Raw genomic sequence first — 24,937 nt, forward strand, 5'->3', positions numbered from 1 at the left:
CCATTCTCCAGCACAATGTGTGGGCACAGGACTATGCGCGACATGCCAGTGCCTGACCTTGGGAAGCCACCTCCCTCTTCCGGTCCCTGTTTCCAGTCTGTGAAATGAGAGCATTAGCATGCACAAGGAAGAAGACCCCTTGTCTACGTGTTTTGCCTACCAGCTGACTGAAAATTACCCCGAGAGACTGAGCGGGGACAACCCTGATGGATGATTAATAATAACACTAGGCTTAATTCACGTTTCATAGCCTGGAACTAATGCATCACCTCTTTTGATCTTTGCATCTCCTCTGTTGAGTGGTGATCACTTCCCTGCTTTTCAGGGGAGGACAAGGTGAAGAGAGGTTAAGTAACCGAATGACAGCCCTGCAGCCTGGCGCACAGTGGGTGCTGTGCAGTTTGCTGGGAGATGGGCGATCCCAAGGCATGAGCCGCAGAACGACTGGTGCCAAAAGACAGGCTACTTGGACAGAAGCCAGCTGCCTCATATTTAATCCCGGGACTCCTCGGGTTTAGCAACCGCAGCAGAGACAATAAAACACTTAGAGCCCTCGGACTTGGGTCACGCGATGAAATTAAACAGGCACTGGCCTGAAGGAAAGAGGGGTCTAGTTGGAAGGTGGTAATTCTAGATTTTAGCTCTTCTCCCCCAAAGCAACTGTTTTTTTCTTCTTCCATCCATCCTAATCCTCCAGGATCAACCTTACCATTCATCATTCTTATTACCCTCTCTCTGGTTTCCCCTGCCTCATTTCTCACTGCAGCAGGCATTTCTAAGGCATGCTCGGTATGCAAATTCACGGTAGCCCCTCATCTTCCTCAAAAGATGCGGAACCTGACACCTTTTAAGTATTATAAAATGTTTTAAATCTTGAGTTATGCGCTACTCCGCTTATGCAAATGCTACAGATTGCCTCCAGGAACATACATCATTTCCCCCCACACGGATGGCATGTTTTCTCTTGCTTTCTCTTCTCTCCTTCAGGGTTTTTCTTTTCCGTGCACTCAGTTCCCAGTCTGTGAATGGATGGCAGTCAAAAATTCAGCCTTCGCACCTGCTGCTTAAAAATCAAACATTCTTTCGAGGAGATAATGTTATATTAAGGGTCTCTGTTCTGGGGTTAGCCCTTGAAAACCCATTTAATTTCAATAGGGCTCATATAGAAGAAACCTATAGAATCATTACCTCCCATAAGACGAAACCCTGGGAAAATATATTCTGGTGGGAACTCAACCCCATGTCAGAAGAAAGAGCTCTGGACTTGGAGTAAGACAGACAAGCGCTCAAATTTCAGCTGTGTGATTCTGGGCAAGGAAGTGACAAATCCAAATGATTCTTAATTTTCTGACTTATGAAACAGACTGAACAATATTCACCTCGTGAGTAATCTTTTGTAAAGATCAGGTGACGCCACGTTTGGAACTTCATCCCTACCCAGTCTACCTGGAATGCTCCATTTCATCCTTTGAGGTCCTGGCCCCAGCTTGCTTCCCCTGAGATGTGTTTCCTGTCCATCCCTGACAGGGATTGGTGCATTTGGGCAGGTGGTTTTGTAGCAATGGGGTGGACGCCGTTGCTTGCCTACCCAGCCCCCGGTTCACTCTTTCTAACTTGCATGTGAGTTTCCACCCCCTGATCTCCAGGGGCATGTTGGGGAGGAAGAGGGGGAGGACTGGGGAGAGGAGCAGCAAGCGTGTTTCAGGAGTGACGTGAGGGCAGAAGAGGGTGAATAGTGAGTTTCACCCTCAACCTCCTATAGAACCTCCTATCATACTTCGGTCTAAACCCGGGTCCTCTTCCTGCTGTCAGCCCCCTTCACTTCCCGACTTCACAGCTCTTAGCAGGTTGCATTGGGATTTTCTGTTTCCTTACGGGTTAATTCTCAATAGCCTGTGATCTTCCCGAGGGCAAGAACCATGACTTACACAGCCCTAGGCTCCACTGACTCTTACAGACCCGAGGATGGACCCCTCTGCTTGCCACATCCTGGCCACTGCCCAGCCTTTCTGCCCAGAGCTTCCTTTTCTAACAGTCTGCAGAAGACTCAAGGGCCAGGGCACTGCTTTCTGGAATCTCTCCCAATCTCCTTCCTCTAAGCCAGCACACAGCTCCTTTGCTGGTCTCCTGAGTCTGTGCTCCTGGTGAAGGAATAAAAAGATGCTCCTTTGGGTCCTTCTCTTTTAATTTAAGACTCCGCCAGGGAAGGCTGAGTCATCCAGCTTTAGGATTGAAGAGATAAAAATGAAGGTCTTTGCAACATGAAAGACCGAGGTAAAGTCAAGTGCATTTCTCTGGCGCACTCAAGGGGCCTGGCTGAGAATGGGGCCAAGAATAATGGCTTCCATTTTATCGAGAATTTTGTAACTGAGCCTGAGAGGTTAAGTGATTTACTCAAGTCCTTCAGCTGGTAAGAGGCAGAACTGTCATTAGAATTTACAGGATGGCTTGGCTCCAGAAGCCTGTATTTTTGGCTCCTGCCTCCTCAATGAAACCACTTCTCCCCTTCCACGGTCTCTTAACCAACCTATACTTAGCACGGAGTTCTCGGCCGACACCCAGGGCATGCTAGATGCCCGAGGTGGGCAGACTCCTCTGTAGCAGGAAGTGGGATCACAATTGAGCTCCATGCTACCAGGAGGGAGCTGTGTTTGTTACCAGATGGGTTTTTATGCCACCTGTCCTTCAAACATAATCAGAAATGTAATGAAATAGTCTTTGAATTAGGTGAGAGTTGCTATTTCCATGAAAGGCAAGCTAAACGTTCTGGAACAACTCGATAAAAAGAAGTTCCTAAAAAAAAAAAAATTGGCTATCGGATTAGGCATGGTCGAGAGGACTATGAAAAGGGAAATGCAGGACTGTCCTTCAGTTGCTTTGTGAGAGCCGTTAAATTCTTGTTCGGCTGGAAAGGGCCCTGAGAACCACAGAGGAGGCATGAGGAGAGAGAGCCGTAAGTGTTCATACGGTACAATCTGCAGACAAAAAGACCTGGCTCTGGATTTGCCCCCAAAGACAGGCCAATCAAGGTTAACATATTTTTAGGATTCTTGCTTACGCTGACATTTTCCATCAGCTGACCCAGCGCAGGTCCCTCTGGGTCCCGCAGGTGGGTTTCTCAGGTTGGCTACCCTTTGGAGCAACAGAGCATGAGCTGATGGAGAGCAGAGTTCAGGCACCTCTGGATTCTCCCTAGGGAGGAACACAATCCGCCAGCAAAGAGGAGGCTCCTCATAGATGCTGAGCACCAGGAATGAAATAAGATAAAGGACAGGAGGAAGAAGAGAAGGCAGACAGTAAGAAGAAAAAGACAAAGATACACCTTGACCTGGAATCTGAAGACCAGGTTGCCCTGGAGGGACTGACAGACATGCTGTGTTCTTGGACCAGCCCTTCAGGCTCCTTGTCAATGTCCAGACCCTGACAGGACCCAGAGGGTGGGGCTCAGGCCTGCTAACCTCCCTCCCTCGTCCCTTAATCCTCGCCCCACCTCCAGGGCAGTTCCCCTTTTATACAGCGCCTGTATTTTAGGGTTCTGCATCAGATTTTGTTAGATAAGATTTTAGTGGGTAAAATGATCTCTGGATTCTTTTTTAGGTTTATCTACAAAGATACAGATCAAACTTGGTTTAACTCTTATCTTCACGGTTTTGCCATTTGATGGAAATTCCTCTACTTACACAGAGAACAGGCTGCCAAAGAGAGTCCACTGATTATGTTGTTGGATGGGTTCAAAGTGACATCAATTAAGCAACACTTAAGCGATGCCAAAGAGGCACAGCCACCTGCTGCGCCAACGCGTAAGCTCTATGGGACCGATAGTTTGTCTGTTCAGCCTCCTGTGGCATCACTGGGGCCTGTAACGGTGCCTGGCATACAGTAACCACTCAGTAAATTCGGGGGCATGAACACTTCGGCGTGCGTGTGGTGGGCGATGGGACTCACACTTGGAGACCAAGTTCTGTCGGCATCTACAAAAGCTGGAAGTTGGAAGTTCACAAATGAGGAGTCTCCTCTCATTTATGATGCTTCTTCTTTCCCTTTTTGTAGCTGCCAATTTAGAGGCTCTCAGATGTCATGCCAAATCTCCTGGCTTATGACTGGTTTCTTTAGTGGAACGCACACTAATTCTCCTAAGAACAATCAATTTCACAAGACACTTGCCAAGGTCCCTCCACCACCACTCCCAGTTTTTTTTTTTTATTACAATAAAATATACATATAATATACCATTTTAAAGTGTATAGTTCAGTGTCCTTAAGTACATTCACCCTGTTACGCAACCATCACCACGAGGCATCTCCGGGACTTTTTCACCATCCTAGACTGAAACTCCCCACCCTAGTAATCTTTATTCTACTTTCTCTGTCCATGAACTTGACCATTCTAGGTATCTCATATAAGTGGAATCATACAATATTTGTCCCTCTGTGTTTGGAGTATTTCGCTGAGCACGTCTTCAAAGGTCATCCCTGGTGTAGCGTATATCGGAATTTCCTCCCTTCATAAGAACCTGCCGAGGTTTTTAGTTGCACTGATTATTGTGGCAATTTTTTGTTTCTATTTTTGATATGGAAATGAGACTAGAAAGTTTAAAAGCCTTCTGTGCCCCTGCCTAGTCAAACAAGGTCATTTATTATGAGGACACAGGGCCTGGCTTCAATCTGTCGCCATTTGCCCCCAGAAAGGCATCCGCCTCTCAATGTTCGACCGATTACATCCAAACCCCAGACTGTAAAACAGGTACTCCTTCAATTTTATAACACGGTGCCAAAGTGTTCTTCCAATTTGCTTGTTTCCGCTCACACGCCTATCCACAGTACAGGAGGGTTCCTAGTGGTAAGTGAGACTTGATGGTACCACCCTTCCAATTTGGTGGATGCGAAATTATCTGTGGTCTTAATTTTCACTTCCCTGATTAACAAAGAGGTTGCACATCTTTTCAAGTGTTTGTTGGTCATTTTCTCTGTAATTCTGTGAAATGACTTTTTGTCTTTTACACATTTTTCTTAATAATAATAAAGAATTTTTCTATACTTTGTTTACTAGTCCTTCGTTAGTTGTTTGTTGAAACTTTTCTCTTTTTGATGCCACTTTGATGGAGTTATTAATTTCACTGTGGTTTAACTTACTGAACTTTCGCTTACAACGTATGCTTTGGGTGTCTAAGTTGAATAAATTCTTCCCTATCCTGAGGTCATAGGCTAATTTCCTAATTTTTAAAAGGTGTTTAATTTGGCCTTTCACTTTTAAGTCTCTTATCGATCAGGGTAAGTTTTGTGCGTGTGTGAGACAGGGACCCATTTTCATTTTTTCAACATAGATAATCAGATGTTTCCATACCATTTAGGGAAAATTGTACCCTCTCTCCAGTGGCCAGCAATGCCACCACTGAATACTGCAAATTTCCATCAGTGTGTGGGCGCCCTTGGGCTCTCCACTCTTTTCTTTTAATTATTTAGCACAACCCTAAGCAAACGCTCAGCCAAAGTTTGCTGTAGGTTTTCAGAAGATACTCTTTATAAGAGTTTTTGTCACAGATGAATATCTAATTTTATCAAATAATTTTCCTGCGTCTATTTAGATAATTATATGGTATTTCTCCTTTAAACCCTTAACATGCTAAATGACACTTGTGGATTTTTCAATGTTAGATCACCCTTTGTCTTTCCTGCAATAAACCCGACTTGGCCATGATGTATTATCTATTTTACACATGGCTGGATTCGGTCTGCTAATATTTTGCTTAAGATTTCTGCATCAGTATTTATGCGTGCGACAGGCCTGCAATTTTCCTTTCTTGTAATCTCCTTGTCTGGTTTTGGTATCAAGGATATCCTGGCCTCATTGAATTAGTTAAAAAGGTTCTTTTCCTATTCTTTGGAAAAGCTGACTTAAAATTGGAAATATCTTTTGATTAAAAGAAACCAGTAGAATGTCTCTCTTCTCACTATCTAGAGCTTCTGTCTTCTTTGGAAGAAGGTTTAATGACTAGAAAATAATCCAGACCTTGTATTTTTTTTTTCCTGAAGTCAGTTTTGGTAAATTACACATTTCTAGGAATATGTTCCTTTCACCGTTTTCAAACATACTGATACAATTTTGTTCACAGTATTCTCTTATTCTCTCCTATAATTCTGCTTTCTCTCTTCGATCGAAAGTTCCACAAGTGAGAGACATGTGTTTGCTTTAGTCTTTGTTGTATTCCTAGAACTCAGAAGAATCACTGGCTCAGAAACATTTAGACAATGAATAATGTATGTCTCCTGATTGATTTATTGGTGAATTCGCTTGCTTTTTCTCAATGAGTCCCGCTGCAGCTTTGTCTGTTTCATGGTCCCTTTTGAATTTGTTGAAGAATTTGTTGATCAGTTTCTGTTCCTGTCTTATGTTTTGCCTCTTACTTTCTTTGAATTTATTCTAATGTTCTTCATATATCATTGTAAGTTATAAACTTGGCTTCTTAACTTGCAGGCTTTCTTTTAATATAAGCATTTAAGGCTGTCAGTTTCCCTGTATGTTCCTTTCATTCTACTAATTTTGACATGTACTGTTTTTATTTTCATTCAGCTCTAAGTACTTTTCGGCTTCAATTTTGATTTCTATTTAGAACCATGAGCTACTTAGTATAATTCTTTGAAATGTACTGAGACTTGTTTGACGGTCTAGCACGTGGTTTTCAATAAACATCCCGTGAGAGCTTAAGAAGGCCATATATCTCTGTCAGGCACAAAGTTCTTTATTTGTCCAATAAATCAGAATTTTTAACTGTGTACTTCAAATCTTCCATATTTTTAAAATCTTTTTTTTTTCATGTTTGATCTTCCAATATTTGAAAAGAATATGTTAAAATATTCTACTAGGATAGTAGAACTGTCAGTCTCCCTCTGGAGTTGTGTTCAGCTCTGCATATATATACACGACAGTGGGACATGCACACGAGTTTATAACTCTTGTATCTTCTTGGTGAACTTTTTGTTTTTAAGTCGTGACCATCTTTATACCTATCAATGCTTCGTCTGTATCAAGATAAGTTACCCAGTTCTCTTTTGGATGATAATTGCCTGATATTCTTTTCCCACAATTTTACCGTCAACCTTTCTAGGTTGTTTTGTATCAGGCATGTCTCTTGCAGACAGCGTAGTTGGATACCGTTTCCTATCCAATCTGACAACTTATCTTCTCACAGGCAAAATTAGTTTATTTGGTTATTGATATATTTGGACTTAAATTTATCATTTTCATTTCCCGTTTTCTATTTCCCCCTACTTTTCCTATACGTTTATTTGTTTTTTTTTCTTTTCTTCTATTATAGTTTTTCTTTTAAATGATTGAGGTATTTTGGTTGGTTGTTTTGGTTTTTCTTATTCTATTCCACCCTGTCCTATTTTCCAATTCTTTTAGATCTTAACCTTGAAATGTTAGCATGCATAGCTAGCTTAGCAGCTAATATCTTATCCCCCTTTTCAACAAAACAATGATTTCAAGAGTGAAATCTTCAATTTAATTCTCATCACTTCCCTCCTGACTTACATGATGTCACTGTCTGACATTTTAGGTACAACCTTTGTAAACCCCCAAATTATATTATTACTATTATTACTACTATCGCTACATTTAGAAGCTGTTCAGAGTTCCAACATATTTCTAATTTGTTTGTTAGACATTCCTTCTTGAAACAAGAATCATTTCCCAAAGGATTCCAAAGTACATCGTTTGGAAGTTTTTTTGCATAAGTTGGTGGTAAATTTTCTTTATTTCTGCTCATCTAGGTCCTCTCTTCATGCTTGAAAGACTGTTAGTTTAGGTATAAAACTTGTTGTTATTGTGTCTGAGCATATTAAAGATGTTTTTCTACTCTTTTCTGGCTTCCACTGCTGCTGCTAAGAACTCTCATGATGCACATGGAATTTTTTTTTTTTTTTTTTTTTTTTTTTTGTAGATAATCTATCTTCTCTCTCTGGCTATTTTTAAAATAATTTTTCTTTAAGGTGCTGTAATTTCACTACTATGGGTCTAAAAATGGCTTTCTCTTTATTGAAACTGCTTGGGAAACACAATTCTTCTTGTATCTATGAATATCTTCAACAGTTCTGAAAAATTTCCATTCACCATCCCATCCAATGATGACTTGCTTCCAATTTTCTCTATTATCTCCTTCTGATAATCTAACTAGACATATCCCAATATCTTAACTTCTCCCTGTTCTTCCATCTCTTTCTTTTTTTTTTCAGTGTGCTGTGTTTTGGGGAATTTCTTCAGCTCTCTCTTCCCATTTACTAAATCTCTCTTCAGCTGGGTCTAATCTACTGCTTAACACATTCATTTAATTTGTAAATTCAGTAATTATATTATTCACTTCTAAAAGTCCTAGTTGATCTAAATAGGCATATTCACCTTCGCAGATCTCTTGTTCCTCCACTCTACTTTCAATATTCTTTTTTTATTTCTCATGCAATACAAATGCTTCTATTATGTTCTATGCCCAATGAGTCTAATACTTGCAGCCTTTGAGATTTAATTCTCTAGCCTGCAGTTTCTGCTCTCTCTCATGGTAGCTTATTTCCTTGTGTGTACAGTGACTACTGAGGACTCGTTTTTCTAGAAACTCTCCCTAAAGAATTCTGAAGTCTTGTTTTTGAGAGTATTCTTCCAGAGCAGATTTCTGTTTGTTTCTTCCAAGGGCCTGGGAATTTTTCATTTTTCTTTCCTTGTATTCCTGCCCCAACACATATAATTTTAGCCCCCCTCTCCCCTGCAAATAATATGGGCACAGGCTTGAGATTAGAAATTCTCAGGGGAAATATTTCTCCTTTGTTCCACTAAAAGCAAAGAATGGAACAGGCAACAATCTCTCTTGTCTTCTACACCATGGGGGTTTGAACTGTTTATCCACTGAATATATCACTTTTCATGGATCCTAACTTTATGCTAAGGTCTTCTAATTGTCTTTTTTCCTGTTGGGGCCCAAGTTCCCACACATAGCATTTCAATAGAATGGGTATACATACTGTTTGCCTGATTTTGATTGAGGCCTGTTATCCCAGCGGAACTCATGACAGCACTCCCTTGTTTGAACAGTAATTATACAGTTACCTTCCTTTAAAGCAGGCTTCCAGCTACAGGGATCTGCAAATACCCAGAAAATCTCAGATGCCCCTGCTTTTTGCTCAACCTTCTGTAGTTACTTTACCACTGCTTTCTGGCCTCTGCTGACTTCATGTACTTTATTGGACTGATCAACTATGCTCTCAAAACATTAACAAAATTTTTGTATGCAGCATTTTAGGTGTTCCTTATCGGGTTGGTTTTATGTTCCTCCCCTCTGAACTTCTAGTTCATGATACTGTTGGGAAGAGTCCCATGTATTTCATCTATTTTCCTGATGTTTAACAAGTATGTGACATTATGCAGGAACTGCATAAATGCTAATTGAAAGAATAAATGATGGAAGCACTTTCTTTTTAAATATTTTCTAATATATTGTAATAAACTTCAAGTACATTAAAAAAAAGTTCTTTCTTTTTGACTCTGTGATTTCACTCCTGAGAAGGTGTGAACTTTGAGCTGTTTGTTACAACACCATTTATATCTGTGAAAGTCTGAAAACAACTAAGGTAACAAGAATGACTAAGCAGTGGAAAAATACAAAATACCATGTGTATTGTGACAATAAATGAGACATAATACACACACAATGTGGAAATGGACCAGAAACCCTAGAAAAGACTGACTGATTAGAAAAGGAAGGTTTGGGGTCCATTTTCCTTTTTAAAACTTGCAATTATTGTTACCATGTGGTCTCCTGGACAATGGACATAAGTTTTAGGTGAAATAAACTCTCTATGGATACATACATCTACTTCCGCTCTATTACAGCCAGAGGGCAAATACACTTGGCATCAGACAGGCCTGGGTTCAAATCTTTGATCTGTCACTTAATTAGATGAGGTCAGTTCCTCACTTCTTCTCTACTATAGGGAGGGATTTCTGATACAGCCCTTAACTCTGGGCTCAGCCATACAGTTACTTTGGCCAATCGGATATCAGCAAAAAGGCCTCAAGGTTTCCTTGTGTGCTTTATGGCTTCCTCTCCTGCCTCTGCCTCACCATGAGAACAAGCCAGACTGGCCTGCTGATGGGACATGGGAGACACTGGAGGAGAACCAAGTTGCCCCAGCCACCAGCCAATCCATCTGGTTAAGGCAGAAACTATTAGACACCACTCAGCCAACCTGTAGACTCATCACGGTTGTTGATTTAAGCCCCTATTAGAACAGTTTGTTACACAGCATTATCTATGGCAGTAGATAACTGATACACTCCGCCACCTTCATCTATCTACTGCCAGGCCCTGCCACTATGTTTGGTACCTAGAGACCAAGGATGAAGGCTTTTCTGTCCCTGTCCCTTCTCCTTGAGGTAGAATGAAGACATTTATACGTCTCACTTCAATCCACAACCATCAGAGCAACTGCCATTTTTCTTTTTTTATACATTTATTTCCTTACGTGTTTCTCTGCTCTTCTATGCCAAGAATGATTTGAAAGTAGAAAACAAGTGATTCATATCTGTATCTATGGCACCTGGCACAGAGAAGGCCCTCAGCAAATGTTTTTGTTTGAATTAAATGACTGGATTTGGGGAGCTGACATGATCCAAAACAGCCAGCAGCAGGTGGCTGAAAGAATGACCACACATGCTGGCTCTTATGCTGGGAAGCCTTATCCCTTCCAGAAAGCCCAAACAAGACAGAGAGACAAAAACAAAACAAAGAAGAAAAGCACATTCTTTCTGCTCTTCTGCACCTTTCTCTCTCCCCACGATGCACACAGCACTCCAAGCCACTCACCCCCCTCGAAGGGTGCTGCCCCATCCCTCTGCCACCACTGGTCCTCACTCTACCTGGGGGATGAGCGGGCGCCCACCGGGGCCTTCCTTACTCTACCTTTAGATCAGACACGTCTCTGTAGCACTGCTCGGAGCGGGTGTGGTCCGACAGCTGCACGTTCCAGAAGCAGGGGAGCTGATACACAAGGAAGGGGTTTTGTTTGATGACAGCGTTGAAAATATCCTGGAGGATAAAAGCCAGAGACACAGTCAAAACAGTCAGATGGGTTCAGGTTGGGAGGCTGGCTCTCACGGCACCGCATCTCCTGCGCAATCTCTCTTGAGCCTCCTGCTCTGAACAGTCTGGCTTGCGCTGCAGGGCATTTTCCTTGCCTTTCCTCTCTAGAAACCAAGCAATAATGTTTGGATAGAGATGGGGGAAATGTCCCACGCTGACCTGAAGCTCCTGGGTCCTGCTGGCGTCAGCCAGCATCACGCAGCAAAGGGATGTGGGGGGGGGGGGCGGACAGGGAGCACCTTTTCCACCCAAGCTGGCATGTAATAAATGACGTCACTTCTCTGTCCCTCTTCTCGCTTCACCCAGGAGCCCCTGTCATCCATCCTGAGCCTCCAGGAGAGGAAACTGCGTGATGACAAGTTGCTCTGCTCATTCAGGGCCTGAGACAAACGACGGATACTGCTTCAGCAGCATTTCCTGGGGCTTTGGGTGGACTCAATGATGGATGTGCCAGGGGTCCCTGTGCCAGGGTGCCCGAGTACACACTACTCCCCATTTCCAAATCCAGCTCTGACTTTTCTAGGGAAGCCTTTCCAGCTCTTCTCCAAGCTCCCACACGAGGCCGTACTTATTAACCAGCTGCTGACAGGTGGTGCTGGGAGGTGAATTACGGGCCTTCGCGGAAGGAGATGGCTGAATAAACTATCCTCATTGGACATGGACATGCAATTGCTAGCTTTTGGGGATACACTCAAGTCATTGTGCCCTGACTTGAAATATGACAATGGAGGACAATTTTCCCCTCAGGTTTAAAACAGCTACCTGGGTAATTTTTAACTCATTCATTATACCGTATCTCATGTTTGAAAAAGGAAATGAGTTTCTGGCTGCTTGGGAAGTACTGAACAGTAACAATGCTAAAGAAAAAGAAAAGTGAAGTAGCCCTACAGAGTTTCTTGTTTCCTCTGGATGAGAAAACTTTGCAAGAATTCAATGAATCACACAAGTGAATGATGAACAAAAACACAGAGGGTGAGCTTGCTTTTTGGTTGAACAGGAAAGGATAAAAGGCAGAGAACTCAGAGAAATCTCTGCACTTCAAGATGGTCATTTATACCATGCGAAACTCAAAATCTAAATATGTGACCCTGGTAGGTTCAAGGCCAAAGGCTCAGGCCCCCACATCTCTTAGCAAAAATGAGATATGGGGTTTTGATGAATTTATGTTCATCATTTAGCAAAGTTCATGGGCTTTTTCAGATTGCATGGATTAAAAGCTAGTTTCACCAGCCAAGGAGGTTTTCCCTTCTATTTAAATACATTTCCCTTGAGGATGGAGTCTTTGTATAAGAGCTAAGCAAAAGGATCTGCTTTAAAAGTTCGATTTTATTTGCCAGAAAGCCAAATGAAATCTTGTCTGGGAAATACACCTTGGCATTCAGGAATCTCAGGGGGCAGGCACTGCGCCTCCTACACCGAGATGAAGATGGCCACCTCCTCTTAACACACCAAATTATCATTTACTTATAAGACTGCTTCAATAAACCAGGAGCTCTCTGAGGCCAAGGACTGTGTCCTTCATTTATCTCTGTAATCCTATTTCTGAACACAGTCCCTGGCAGGCACAGTGAGCGGGGAAAGTCTGCTGAACCAACAAATGAATGAACCAGGGGAATGAACTAAGGAGAGTGTGCTGTTGTCACAGGCTGGGAAGTATAAGGCCGATCTATCCACATAAACAGTCACAAAGCAGCTGGAAAAGCCATGCAGACCCAGCTACTTGCAAGTCTGGGAAACAGCCCCGGGTGCTCAGGAAGAACGGTACCTTCTAACCTGGCCACTCACCTGGTCAGCTAAGGATGTGGAGAGCATGCCCATGAGCTCCCTCTCTGCAGTCAGCCTCCACATCTGCTCCCACTTCATCTTCCGCAGCTTATCCAGAAGCAGCAGGATCACCCCTGGAGGGAGGGGAAAGTGACAGTGAGAGAGAGAGAGCCAGGCATCCCCGCCCACATGTTTGGGAGACGAACACACCTGGGTTCAACCCAGGGCTCTGCCAGTTGCTCAGTATGAGACACTAAACCATCTCTTTGAAACATCCTCATCACAGTGGGGACACGGATAGAGACCTCAAGGGCTGCTGTAAGGACCAAGTGAGGTGGGCAAAGGAGCCCTGCACTTGCCGGAGATGGATGGTGCTGATGGCAGCACCTGGTGAAAGTACTGGCTGCCACCGAACTCCACACGTCACGATGGTGACAGGTTTATGTTATGCACATTCTACCACCATCACTCCCCCCCCACCCAAAAAAGCCGAGCATTGCACCTGACACACAGTATGTCCCTGCAAGCATAGATTCTCTCCTGTTTTCCCCAGATACGTGACAACCTACATAGGGTGAGCTGATGGATGGTGTTTGTACATCACATGCCATTTATCTTTACAGGGAAAAAAAAGCAGATCCTCTCTGACTTTATTCTCGGCAGGTCTTTGCCAATTTGCTTTATACAGACTGACGAGACATAAGAGCTCATTTCAGTGCTCCTGATTTCAATAGCCTTCTTTGGCCCAACACAATCAACACAGATGTAAACTACAGTGAAGGCTATGCTGACACTGGGTATTCAAGGTGCGCACCAAGACCCTCTGGGTTTATAAGAAACTGACCGAGGCCACTTCCCCCCTCCTCTCCACCTTCTTTTCCGAGGTTAGTTTTTATGGGGAGGGTCCTGGGTGAATGGGGGACTTGGGTAGGAAGGGAAATTACACTTGCATATTTTTAAAAAATGTTAAAACAACCAAATGGATTATTCTAGTGAATATAACCATAGAAGTCTAAAAAGAAAAAAAAAATGTTGGCTTCGTCCAATGGCTTAGGAGCAAATGTCTTCTAGTAGGTCGGTGAGCGCAGCCAGCAGAAGCAGAGAGCAGAGAAAGCACACGGACAGATGAGAGGATGTCCCTGCAGGCCACTGCAGTTAATTTGGTGGCTGGCATGGTGGCACCCGTGGGCGCCCACATCAATCCCGCTTAGGAGGCTGAGCTCAGCAGAACAGTCAGTGGAGAAAACTCCAGGCAGTTGAAAAATGATCTTAGTTGGTACCTGGTACATACATTTCTAAGACTGTTGGAAAGAAACTGATTCCCCAAATCACACATAAATGTCAACACGGAGACTTTTTTTTAAAACTTATTGCAGTAGCACATACTTGGAGAAAAAGTATATTCACCATTTAGTGAAAAGTGTTTGGTCAGGTAGAGTTGAAATTTAAAAAAAAAATACATATATGGTTATGGGAAGAATGGGATAATATCAGAGATCTGAACTTGTAAGTCAGAAGAGCAAATCATATCCACTGCATGTCTCCCTTGTGCTTTGTTAGGTTCTTTTGCACGTTGATCAGCTAGACAGTGTCACCCTTATTTTGTAGGTGGGGAAACTGAGGAGGGGCTAAGTCAGACACTTAAACTTTTTCCTTTTCTGACTTTTGGTTTGTAAAAGGAGGAAAATGCTACTTACCCTGCAAACTCAGAAAGCTGCCTCGCCCCCTAGCAGGAGGCTAGTAAATGTTTACCCAGCAGCTCTCCCGGGAGGGGAAAAAACCCAAAACCTGATTTGTAGTGTTTGCCTATTCCTATGGTGCAAATACTCCCACTGTGGCCAATTTCAAGCTACCGATGTGATGTCGTCAAGCAAGCAGTTGGGAAGAAAAGCGCCCAACTGGCCCTCCTGAGCTCAGGGGAGCGAGGTCCAGCACACCACTGAAAGTGTTCCCCAGACGCAGAAGGAATTTTAGAAACAGCGAAATTCACCACAAGGGTGTTATCTGATTGCTTCTTTGGGGGAGAAAGGGAAGGAAAATGTACAAAGTTACAAAACAAGAGAATATAGTGATGGCTTCCAAAGAATAGATTCCAGTCACCCATGTGAAGGAAAATTTCATTAAATCTTATTGCAGAAACCAATTTTAATTAGATTTAGTGTTAGGGATAGATGCTCCAATATACAGAAACAGTGAGGGGTGGGGGTGAAGCTCTAAACAACGATGAAAGACATTTATGCATATTTTGAAGCCTCTAGAGGAGTGAGGAGCAGATCTTCCAGTCTCTGGAGATGGAGCTGAGAACTGAGGTTTTAAAATGGTGTTAAGACTTGGCACATCCTAAGTGGCAGACATGATTCCACACCGTTTGCCAGGCTCGTTGAAAAGAGAGGGGGTGCCCAGAACAGAAGACTACAGTCAGCAATGTGAGGTCATTCGCTCAGGCACCCAGCTATCCCCTTGGTGTGATTTTAATGTAATTTTTAAAAAGCATGAACTATTTCAAACCAACAGAAAACTACAGAAACTGACAGGACAAATCCTTACCGCCCTGATTCAGTAAGTGCTGATCTATTGTCATATTTGCTGTTTATAATAAAACGTCCCAAGTAAATGAAAAACTCCTCCATCTCAGTCAAGCCCTCCCTTCCCCAAGGGTAGCCAGCATCCTGGAGAGACTAGGTCTCATTTCTCTGCATGTGTTTTAATTTTTATTCTCTATGTACATATTAATAAACAATATATGGTGTTTTTAGTATGTTTTATAGTGCACATTTTCTATTCTAACTTACTTTTCACCTGATGTTACGGCTTTAAGATTTAACCGTGTTAAGATTTCAGTATCCTGTTTATTCATCGTAATCACTTGATTTGCTGCATAACTATACCACAATTTATTTGCGCATCTCCCCTGCAGAAGGAAGTTCTGGCTGTTTCCTGTGTTCCTGCCCTTATAAACAACGCAGCAATAAATATCCTAATGCCAATTCATCGGGCACAGTTCTGAGAGCTTTGGTGGGGTAGAGCCTCCAAAGTTGTGCAAGGATTGCTGGGTTGGTGGTGCTATCTGTCCAGAAACATCTCAGAATTGTTCCATCTTCCTTCTCTCTTACACCCAGGCCACCGACAAAGACCCATGGATTCTATGTTTAAAATGCCTCTCATGTCTCTTCTTTAACTCACTCATTCAATAGTTATGTATCGAGCCCCTATGATGTGCAACCTAACTGAAACTTGCTTTTTAAAAACTGTATTGTGGTAACACCAGCTTATGGCATTATGTAGGTTTCATGTGTGCAGCATTATACAAACATGAAGAAACAAAGAACAGAGTACGGGTTATCAGCAGGGGAAGGGGCAGTGGAGAGAGGGCGAAATGGGTAACGGGGGTCAACTTCAGGTGATGGATGGAAGCTAAAGCTCTCAGCTGGTAAGCACACTGCAGTATACACAGAAGGGGAAATATAATGTATATACAATTCATTTTAGAGGTGTGTTTTGAGTATCTCCTACAATTCTTTTCACTGAGTTAACTGGGGGCTTAGCAGTTTGTAAAACACAGTCCTTGTTCTTGGGGAGCAAGGCCTAACAGGGAAGGGAGACGGGGAACCAAGAATATGCAAAACAATGACAGATGCGAGATGTGGTTAAGAACCACGGGAGTCAGGGACAAGGGAATCGACTGCCATCTGGGGGTCGGGAAAGCATTAGGGAAAAGCTTCCTGAACTAACCGATGTCGAAACTGAAACCTAAAAGATACAGAGGATTACACACGTGAAGGTCAAGCAAGACAGACGTCTCCCTTCAGGGCTGTGAATGTCAATCAGGCAGGAGGCATTTTCTACCACGTTTGAACAGCAGACCTTAAAAGCTAATGATCCATTTCCCTCTCTTCTCCCCAAAAGATGAAAATTAAGGAGGCTGCATAAAGTTGTCCAGCATGGGTGAAAACATTTGTCTTTGCTCATAAATCTTTAATTAACCACAGGTTATTTATATAATAAATATCCCCGTATCCTGACACTGAGGCAGAAGCATGAATGCCTGAAACAAGGCATCTTTGTCGCCGTCACAGGAGGGAGCGCAGGGAACACAGAAACTCTGCTGGACTTGGAACCACAAGCCCTGGGTTTAAGTCCTGACTGCAATATCTCTGGAAAAAAAGTCACTGGGATTCTGAGTCCCAGTGCTTTATTTGTACTATGGGGACAAATCCACATAAATTCCAAGATGATTATAAGGACTTAAAAATTATATCTTTAACAGTATCTGGTGTAGGACATGGTTTATGATGTCCTACCTTGAAGTAAAGATTCCATGACATTAAAAAATAAAAGTGCACAACATTGTAAAGTGATTATAAATCAATAAAAAATGTTAAAAAAAAATAAAAGTGCCTCATACAGGATGAATAGTACTCAATATTGCAAAATATTGATTGACTTGAGGAGTATTAATTGAGAATGCATGTCCATACCCGATCATTCATCTACAAGCCTGAATTCACTGGTCTTTCTAAGAATCTTAAAAATCCCCTGTGCACCTGGAATGCATTGGACACTTAAAACCTGTCAAATATTGCCAGATCTGTATTCCTTCTCAGTCTTCTGTCCACAGTCAGCTTAGGTATCACCACCAGCATGATTAGGATGTCCCCTGGGGTTACCGCATGTGGCAGCTAAACGGGTACAACCCACAGGGAAGAAAAAACAATAATGAGGGACAGAAGATCCACCCCAAGGACCGTCACGTGCACAAATTATGTTCTTGAGCAGCTAAGGAGTCTGTCTGCTTAGACTAACAAATATGACCACACGGATTCGTACTTGTGGGAGAAACTGCCTGTTTCTTCAAAGGTTGGGAGTGTGTACCCAGATGGTACAAGAGCTGAAAAACAACATTTCTGGGAGAAATAAAAACTCCAACCACTTCTCGACCTCACTCATACCCTAATTAACGATCGTGAAGGCCTTTGGAAACAGGAAGTGGTCCATACATGCTTATAAATAACTGTTACAGAAAGTAACAGAAACCACACTCTTCCCTAAGGTGCCTAGTTCTCACTCACGGAACTTGCTTCATTTCCACCAGAATTAATACACATTACGTGCCCGCCTGCAATGTGGGAACAGGCTGTGTGAGCGAACGCTGGTGAAGATGATGAGTGGCTCCTTCTGACACGGGACCCTTTCAAGTTGGAACAACACAGCTTTGCTCTGGAATGCATGCCCCACATCAGATGCTGACACGGCTCTCCTGCTGTCAGGGGGGGCGGGGGTGCCCAAAAGCTTGACTCTGGCCTTTGCTGCTGCGCGATCTGTGCATTTCCATACTTGCTGTCGGGGTCTCGGGTCTGGGAGCAGCACGCCTTGAATTTGAAGGCCCTCCCAATGGAGCTGTATGGCCTTACCTCCAGCTGCTGTGCTGGGAGTGTGAGAGACCAACGAGACCAACACTAAATAAATAAATGAATAAATAAATTAAAAATCAAAGGCTTCTCCTGTGAACATCTGGTCCAGTGGTGGGGCGTTTCATCTGTGGATCAGAGGGTAGTGTTTCTTCTTCTCAAACTGAATATGTAGTAACAGCTCGGTAGCCAGGATGGCCGGGAAAGGATGCTGGATGCCGAAGCCAAGAGGAGAGAGAGAATCACGTGCTTTTTTTTTTTTAAAATGGGCCAGATACTGACTTCTCCCAATGCAACCGCAAAAGTGAGAACAGACTAAAAATGGTGACAATGTTGCTGATTGTTCCTACTATTTATTAAGAAACTGCTGTATCCTAAAGACGCGGTGCATTACGCGGGAGACCCCAGATTTCTCCTGGTTCAGTCTTGGGAGATTGTACCTTTCTAAGAAATTGTCCATTTCTTCTGGGCTGTCCATCTTCCTGGCGTACTGCTGCATATAGTAGCCTCTCAGGATCCTCTGTGCTTCTGTGGTGTCGGTTGTAACTTCTCCTTTTTCATTTCTCATTTTATTGATTTGGGCTCCTTTTTTTTTTTTTTTTCTTGGTGAGTGACTAAAGGTTTATCAACTTGGTCCATCTTTTCAAAGAACCAGCTTTTAGCTTCATTGACCTTTTTGATTGTTTTGGTAGTCTCTATTTCGTTTATTTCTGCTCTGATCTGTGTGATTTCTTTCTGTCTGTTAACTTTCAGTTTTATTTGTTTTTTCTCTAGTTGCTTTAGGCGTAAGGTTAGGCTATTTGAGATTTCTTTTGTTTCCTGAGGTAAGCTTGGATCGCTATAAACTTCACTCTTAGAACTGCTTTTGCTGTGTCCCAGAGGTTTTGGATCACTGTATTTTTGTTTTCCTTTGTCTCTAGGTATTTTTTTTAAATTTCTCCTTTGATTTCTTCAGTGATCCATCACTTATTTATTAGCATGTTGTTTCGCATCTACATGGTTGTGTTTTTTGCAGTTGATTTCTAGTCTCATAGTGTTGTGGTTGGAGAAGATGCTTGATGTGACTTCAATTTTGTTAAATTTACTGAGGCTCATTTTGTGTCATAGCGTGTGATCTATCCTGGAGAATGTTCCACGTGCCATTGACAGGAAAGTGTCTCAAGCTGCTTTCACATGGAGCGCTCTGTCAATATCAACTAAGTCCATCTGGTCTAATGTGTCAATAAAGAATTATGTTTGGATTCCTTTTTCTTTTCTGTGTGTATCTCTATCTCTGTTATAGATTTTTGGTTTCTGGTTACCATGAAGTCTTAGTATAGTGGTCTATATACACGTGTGATTGGAAAAACCGGCTGTTTAAGATGAGATTCTGTCGCTCTTTTCTTTCTTTTTTTTCCCACGTAGCCTGCTTCCATTCTTCAGCCAAGCTAAAAAATTATAGACAGGACTGGCTGGGTCAATTCAGATCACGTGCTTCTTCTATTCAGAAGAAGAAACTGAGGTCCAAAAGTGGCTACCTGACACCTTCAGACCAATTCAGAGCAGGTTTCAGATTAAACCTTTTATCCTGAACTCAGTGTTTTGCACAGTGTGTTCCATGCTATTCAGCGGGATGTCAACAGGTGTTGTGGGAAGCAGGGCTGGCTAAGTTAAATAAGTTTAGGAGATAGTGAGTTAAATAAAATTACACAGTGTTGGATTTATCAATGTGCATGGCAAATCTCCAAGGTGGTTACTGCATCCAATACTTTCTAGATTTATTTACCAGGACCTCTTCCTCTCTCTCCCCCAGGAAATGGGTAGAATATTGCCTTTTGCTTCACTGGAGTCCTCTCTGGCTTCCATCTGCATTTTTTCAGCTCTCCAGCTACATTGCAAGGGCTGATAGATGAAAATGAAGATCTGTTCCTTGGTCCTTTAACATTTCCTGTGGCTTTGCTGTTTGGACCCAGAGAAACAAAACTCTAACTGGGCACTGAGCGGGCTGCTGTGCAGGAGGATCTGGGGAAGATGCAGACTCTCATCTTGGCAATGTTTACGACAATGACCCACATAATTTCGACTTTCCCCTCTTCTGCTTTGAAGCACTAGAGTTCTCTTCTTATGCCTGATGACCCAGTGAGTGAGTTTATTAAAATTAGAGGTGAGTTTATTAAAATTAACCTAATTTAAAATCTCCTGCTGATTTTACTGAGTATTCATTTTGGATCATATAAATTAAAAGGTTCTACTTCTTGCTTTTTAAATGTTTTCCTTCTTGAAAGCTCTATATCAGAGAGAGAAAACAGAAATCCTTCCATCTGAAGCCTTCTCTGACTTTGCTGGGATTTCTGAAAATGTGGATGGATAGAGTATATAGGGCTGCTCAGATCTTATAAAAGCCTGGTGGTCATTCACTCACTCACTCATTCATGTATTCAATAAAGATCTATCAAGGGACTGTTACCTGCCAGGCACTAGGTGTACAGAGATGGAAAAAATGGTGGTCCCTGCTCTCAAGAGTTTGAAGATGCTATGGGGACTGAAGTAGAAAGAGGTGCGTTCTGGGCAGGCAGGGTTGGCTCAGAAGGAGCGTGGGTTTGGATCTCATGCTGTGGAGAGTGGTCCTTTAAGAGAAGAAAATTTCACCCTTCTTCCTCTCCCTGGACAGACCGTACTTGGCCAAGACTGTGATAGGACTAAGAACATAAAGGGTTTGGTGGCTGGCAAATACTTCTTAGCCAGGACTTTTATAAAAATTTTTTATTGATGTATACTCAGTAAATTGGCACACTGTTGTGTCAGTTTCTGGTGTACAGCATGATGTTTCAGTCATACCCATATATACATCTATTTCTTCTCATATTCTTTTACATTATAGGTTACTACTAGATATTGAATATAGTTCTCTGTGCTATCCAGTAGAATCTTGTGGTTTCTCTATTTTATATATAGTAGTTAGTATCTGCAAATCTCGAAAGCCCAATTTATCCCTTCCCACAGTCATCTTTTTACTGAAGTACAACATACATCCAGAAAAGCACAGAGCCTAAGTGCACAGTCTGAGGAATTTTCATAAAGTGAACTCACCTTTGTACCTAGAACCCACACCAAGAAACAGAATGTCGCTAACAGACCAGAACCCCCCTTAAAATCCCTCTACAGGGATTTTGTCCTGCCATTATCACCAGTTTTGTTTTATCAGTTTCTGAATTATAGTTCCATTGAATCTTGCAGTATGCACCCTTTTTGTGGCCTTTTGGCTCAAAACCACGTCTGTGAAATCCATTCATATTACGCACGTCGTTGCAGTCTGTTCATTCAATGCTGCATCATTACCTTGCCTAAGAATGTAGCTCGCCCTAGTTATCCATTATATTGCTGATGGACACTTGGGTTGTTGCCAGTTTTGAAAGCTGTGATAAATCAGTCTAGAACATGTCTTTTGGTGTCACATGTATGCATCACTGTTGGATGCAAACCTAGGGGTGGAATTTTGGGGTCATAGGGAGTGCCTGTGTCCAGCTTAAGTAGATATTGCCAAGTGGTTCTTCCTGTTCACACTCCCACTGGTTGTCCAGAGAGTTCCTCCTGGTCCAGGCTCCCACTAAGAACTAGCACTGCCTGCCTTTTGCATTTTAGATTTTTCGGTCTGTATATAGCAGTTTCACGTTATGTATTTAAATCTGCGTATTTAAAGACTCACGAAGCTCAGATCCTTTTCTGATGCGAGTTGCCCAGCTGGGCACCCTCTTTCAGGCAGTGTCTTTTGCTCATTTTTTCTATCATGATGAGTGCCCTTTTTTTGTTGTTTTGCAGGAGTTCTTTATATATATTCATCTGGTCAAAACCCACCGCTTGGTGCTGGCTGGACTTTCCTCAGTGGGCAGTGCTCACTGCCTATTGTGCTAGTTTTGGGTGGAATCAAAGAATATTAAGCTCGAAGAAACCCCAGAAGGTTATCAGATCCATGTCCCCCACCATCACTTCCCTAAGGAAACAGGCGAAGTGGGCAGGTCAAGGTAAAATAACTAACACAAAGTAAACTAAGTTCAGGAGCCCCTCAGACCCCACCTTCCCCCCACGCTTTACTTCACTTCTTCCTCCAGCTCTCCAGTCCTTTCTAGTCAATCTGTTTAAAGTCATCTCAGCTTCCCTCCGCCCTTCTAGGCTCATCTGCCCAATGAGGGGGGTGATTCCTGGTCAACTGTGCAGACCTGAGGCAATTCTACAAATAGTTGCTCTTAACCCAAGAGAGGCTTGCAAGTAAGAAGTTTAGGAGAAGTGCTGTCATGAGTTGAACTGAGCACCACAAGTCAAGATAAGTTCAAGTCCAACCCCGGGGACCTGTGAATGGGGTGTTATTTGGAAACAGGGTCTTTGCAGACATAATCACGTGAGGAAGAGCCATGCTAAATTAAGGAGAGCCCTCATCCCTCAATGACTGGTGTCCTTAGAAGTGGAGAAGGGAAACAAACAGACACAGAAGGAAGAAGACCATGGTTAGCTTTCCATATGCTGTCGGATGCCTCTCTAGGATGTCCCAAATGAAGATGGAGGCAGACATAGGAGTGATGCTGTCATAAGCCAGGAAGCCGGCAGAGGCAAGCAAGGAGACTCCCTTAGTGGCTTCTGGCCAACACCTTGATTTTGGACTTCTAGCCTCCTGAACTGTGAAAGGATGAATTTCTGTCTAAGAGACAAGTTAGTGGTACTTGACTACAGCGGTCCTAGGGAACTGACAAGTATCAAGACCCCACATCCACCTGCTTCCTCTAAAATAAACACAGAAGATTCCCCAGCACCCTAAGCTGCTGTCCTGGCCCAAACTTACTACTGCCATTTCCCAGATTTGGACACATTTCCACATAACCATTAAATCATAGACGAAAAGTGATTTTGCCCATTTTAGACAGCAAGTGATAAGAAAAACACAAGGCAGAAACCATGCTCCCTGGTCTGTGGTTCCATCTCTCCTCCCACCCAGAAAACCCACCAGGAGATCGAATCTGTTACAGGACCAGCTCTGAGACAACACAGCCTTTCATGGTCAGTCCATCAGAAAGCAGGAGATAACAGACACTAAGCAAAGACATTCTGGCCACTCCCAGGCCACCACAGTTAAGGGAGTTAATAAAGACTCTAGCCTGTTTCTTCCAGTAAAAAAAAAAAATTTCTGAATCCATATGGGGGAAAAATATAGAGTGTCCAAGATTTTGGTCTTAAAGTGACCACTGAACAACATGGAGCCCATTATGATGCTTAGAAAACCCAGAGGTGGATGCAAGAGGAGAGGAAGGACGGCACCACAGAGCCTGCCTGGGGGTCCGAGCCCCACAGGCTTTCTATCAGGTACTGAAAAATACCTACTCCCTGAACAGAAGTCAGATCTGTAACCGGCTTGTTGGCATGGAGACAGTAATTTTTTTTTTTTAACAAATAATGAGCCTGTGTCTCCCTACCGGTCTGGCTGGATGCTTCACTGCACGAAATGATGTCTCATTTGCTCACCAGGAAGGGCGAGACGGCTCGGATGGCCGAGCAACGCAGACCAGCTGAACGGGTGCTAGCGCCTGACTGAACGCTGAGCTAATGGACTATGGGAACAGAACGGCGAGGAGCATTTCTGCGATTTCAGACTTAAACAGAGTGAACCCGCATGGAAGGGTACACTCTGCACCTTTCAACCGTTCACTCGCTCACACGCTCCACGAAGAAGCAGGCGTTGGAAGAACAGCTGGTGAGGGATGTAGGGCTCACAGCCTTCGCAGACCGAATCGCCGGGGATCCCTGGTCGCTGCTTCCCAGCTGGAAGCGTCACATCAGACTGGACTGGGGAGGGAGGTGGGTGTAACCTGCTCTGTGCACTCTCGAGATGGGAGGTGCTCCCCACAGTGCCCGTCTTCCCTCCCCAGCACCTTCCACTGGGCAGCCACCCTCCGTGGTTCTCTTCTCACAAGTTTCTGGCAGCATTAGCTCTTCTCTTTGTATCTTGCTATGGGCTGAACTGTATCCCTCACAAATTCACACGTGGGAGTCCTGACCCCTACGCAGGACTTTGGGATGTGATTGTATTTGGAGATCGTGTCTTTAAAGAGGTGTTAAGTTAATAGTGGGGGAGGGTATAGCTCAGTGGTAGAGCGTTGTGCTCAGCATGCATGAGGTCATGGGTTCGATCCCCAGTACCTCCATTAAATAAAATAATAATAATAATCACAAATAAAAATAATAAATAAAATAAAAATAATAAATAAAAATAATAATAAATAAATAAATCTGATTATCTCCACCCTCCCTCAAAGCAACAACAGCAAAAAAGAGGTGCTAAGTTAAAATGAGGCCATTCATGTAGGCCCTGATCTGGCATGTCCAGTAACTGTAAGAGGCCACCTGGACAGACAGGTACTGGAGGATGACCATGTGACAACACAGGGAGAAGACAGTCATTTTATGAGAGAAGAACAGAGGCCTCAGAAGGAACCAACCCTTGATCTTGGACTTCCAGCCTCCAGAATCATAAGAAAGTGAATTTCCCCTGTGGAAGCCTCCTGTCTGTGGTGCTAAGTACCACACTGACACGCATCTCCGGGCCCAGAGCTGGTACCAGCTCGCTGCGTCCGCTAGTCTCCCTGCTGGTACCGTCAATGCTGTTCTACTC

General features: G+C 43.2%; 1 protein-coding gene across 5 annotated transcripts in view; it reads right to left on the reverse strand.

Annotated features, from left to right (window-relative positions):
- Positions 1 to 24,937, reverse strand: part of LARGE1 (LARGE xylosyl- and glucuronyltransferase 1) — a 491,672-nt gene that overhangs the window by 59,946 nt on the left and 406,789 nt on the right. For all 5 annotated transcript variants that reach the window (XM_032492096.1, XM_032492097.1, XM_032492099.1 and 2 more), the window contains exons 8-9: positions 12,914 to 13,026; positions 10,949 to 11,074 (exon numbers count right to left, since the gene is read on the reverse strand). In XM_032492096.1, the coding sequence (XP_032347987.1) occupies positions 10,949 to 11,074; positions 12,914 to 13,026 (239 nt within the window). The remainder of the gene's footprint in view (positions 1 to 10,948; positions 11,075 to 12,913; positions 13,027 to 24,937) is intronic.

The sequence above is a fragment of the Camelus ferus genome, chromosome 12 (assembly GCF_009834535.1).
Source record: "Camelus ferus isolate YT-003-E chromosome 12, BCGSAC_Cfer_1.0, whole genome shotgun sequence".
Classification (NCBI taxonomy): Eukaryota; Metazoa; Chordata; class Mammalia; order Artiodactyla; family Camelidae; genus Camelus; species Camelus ferus.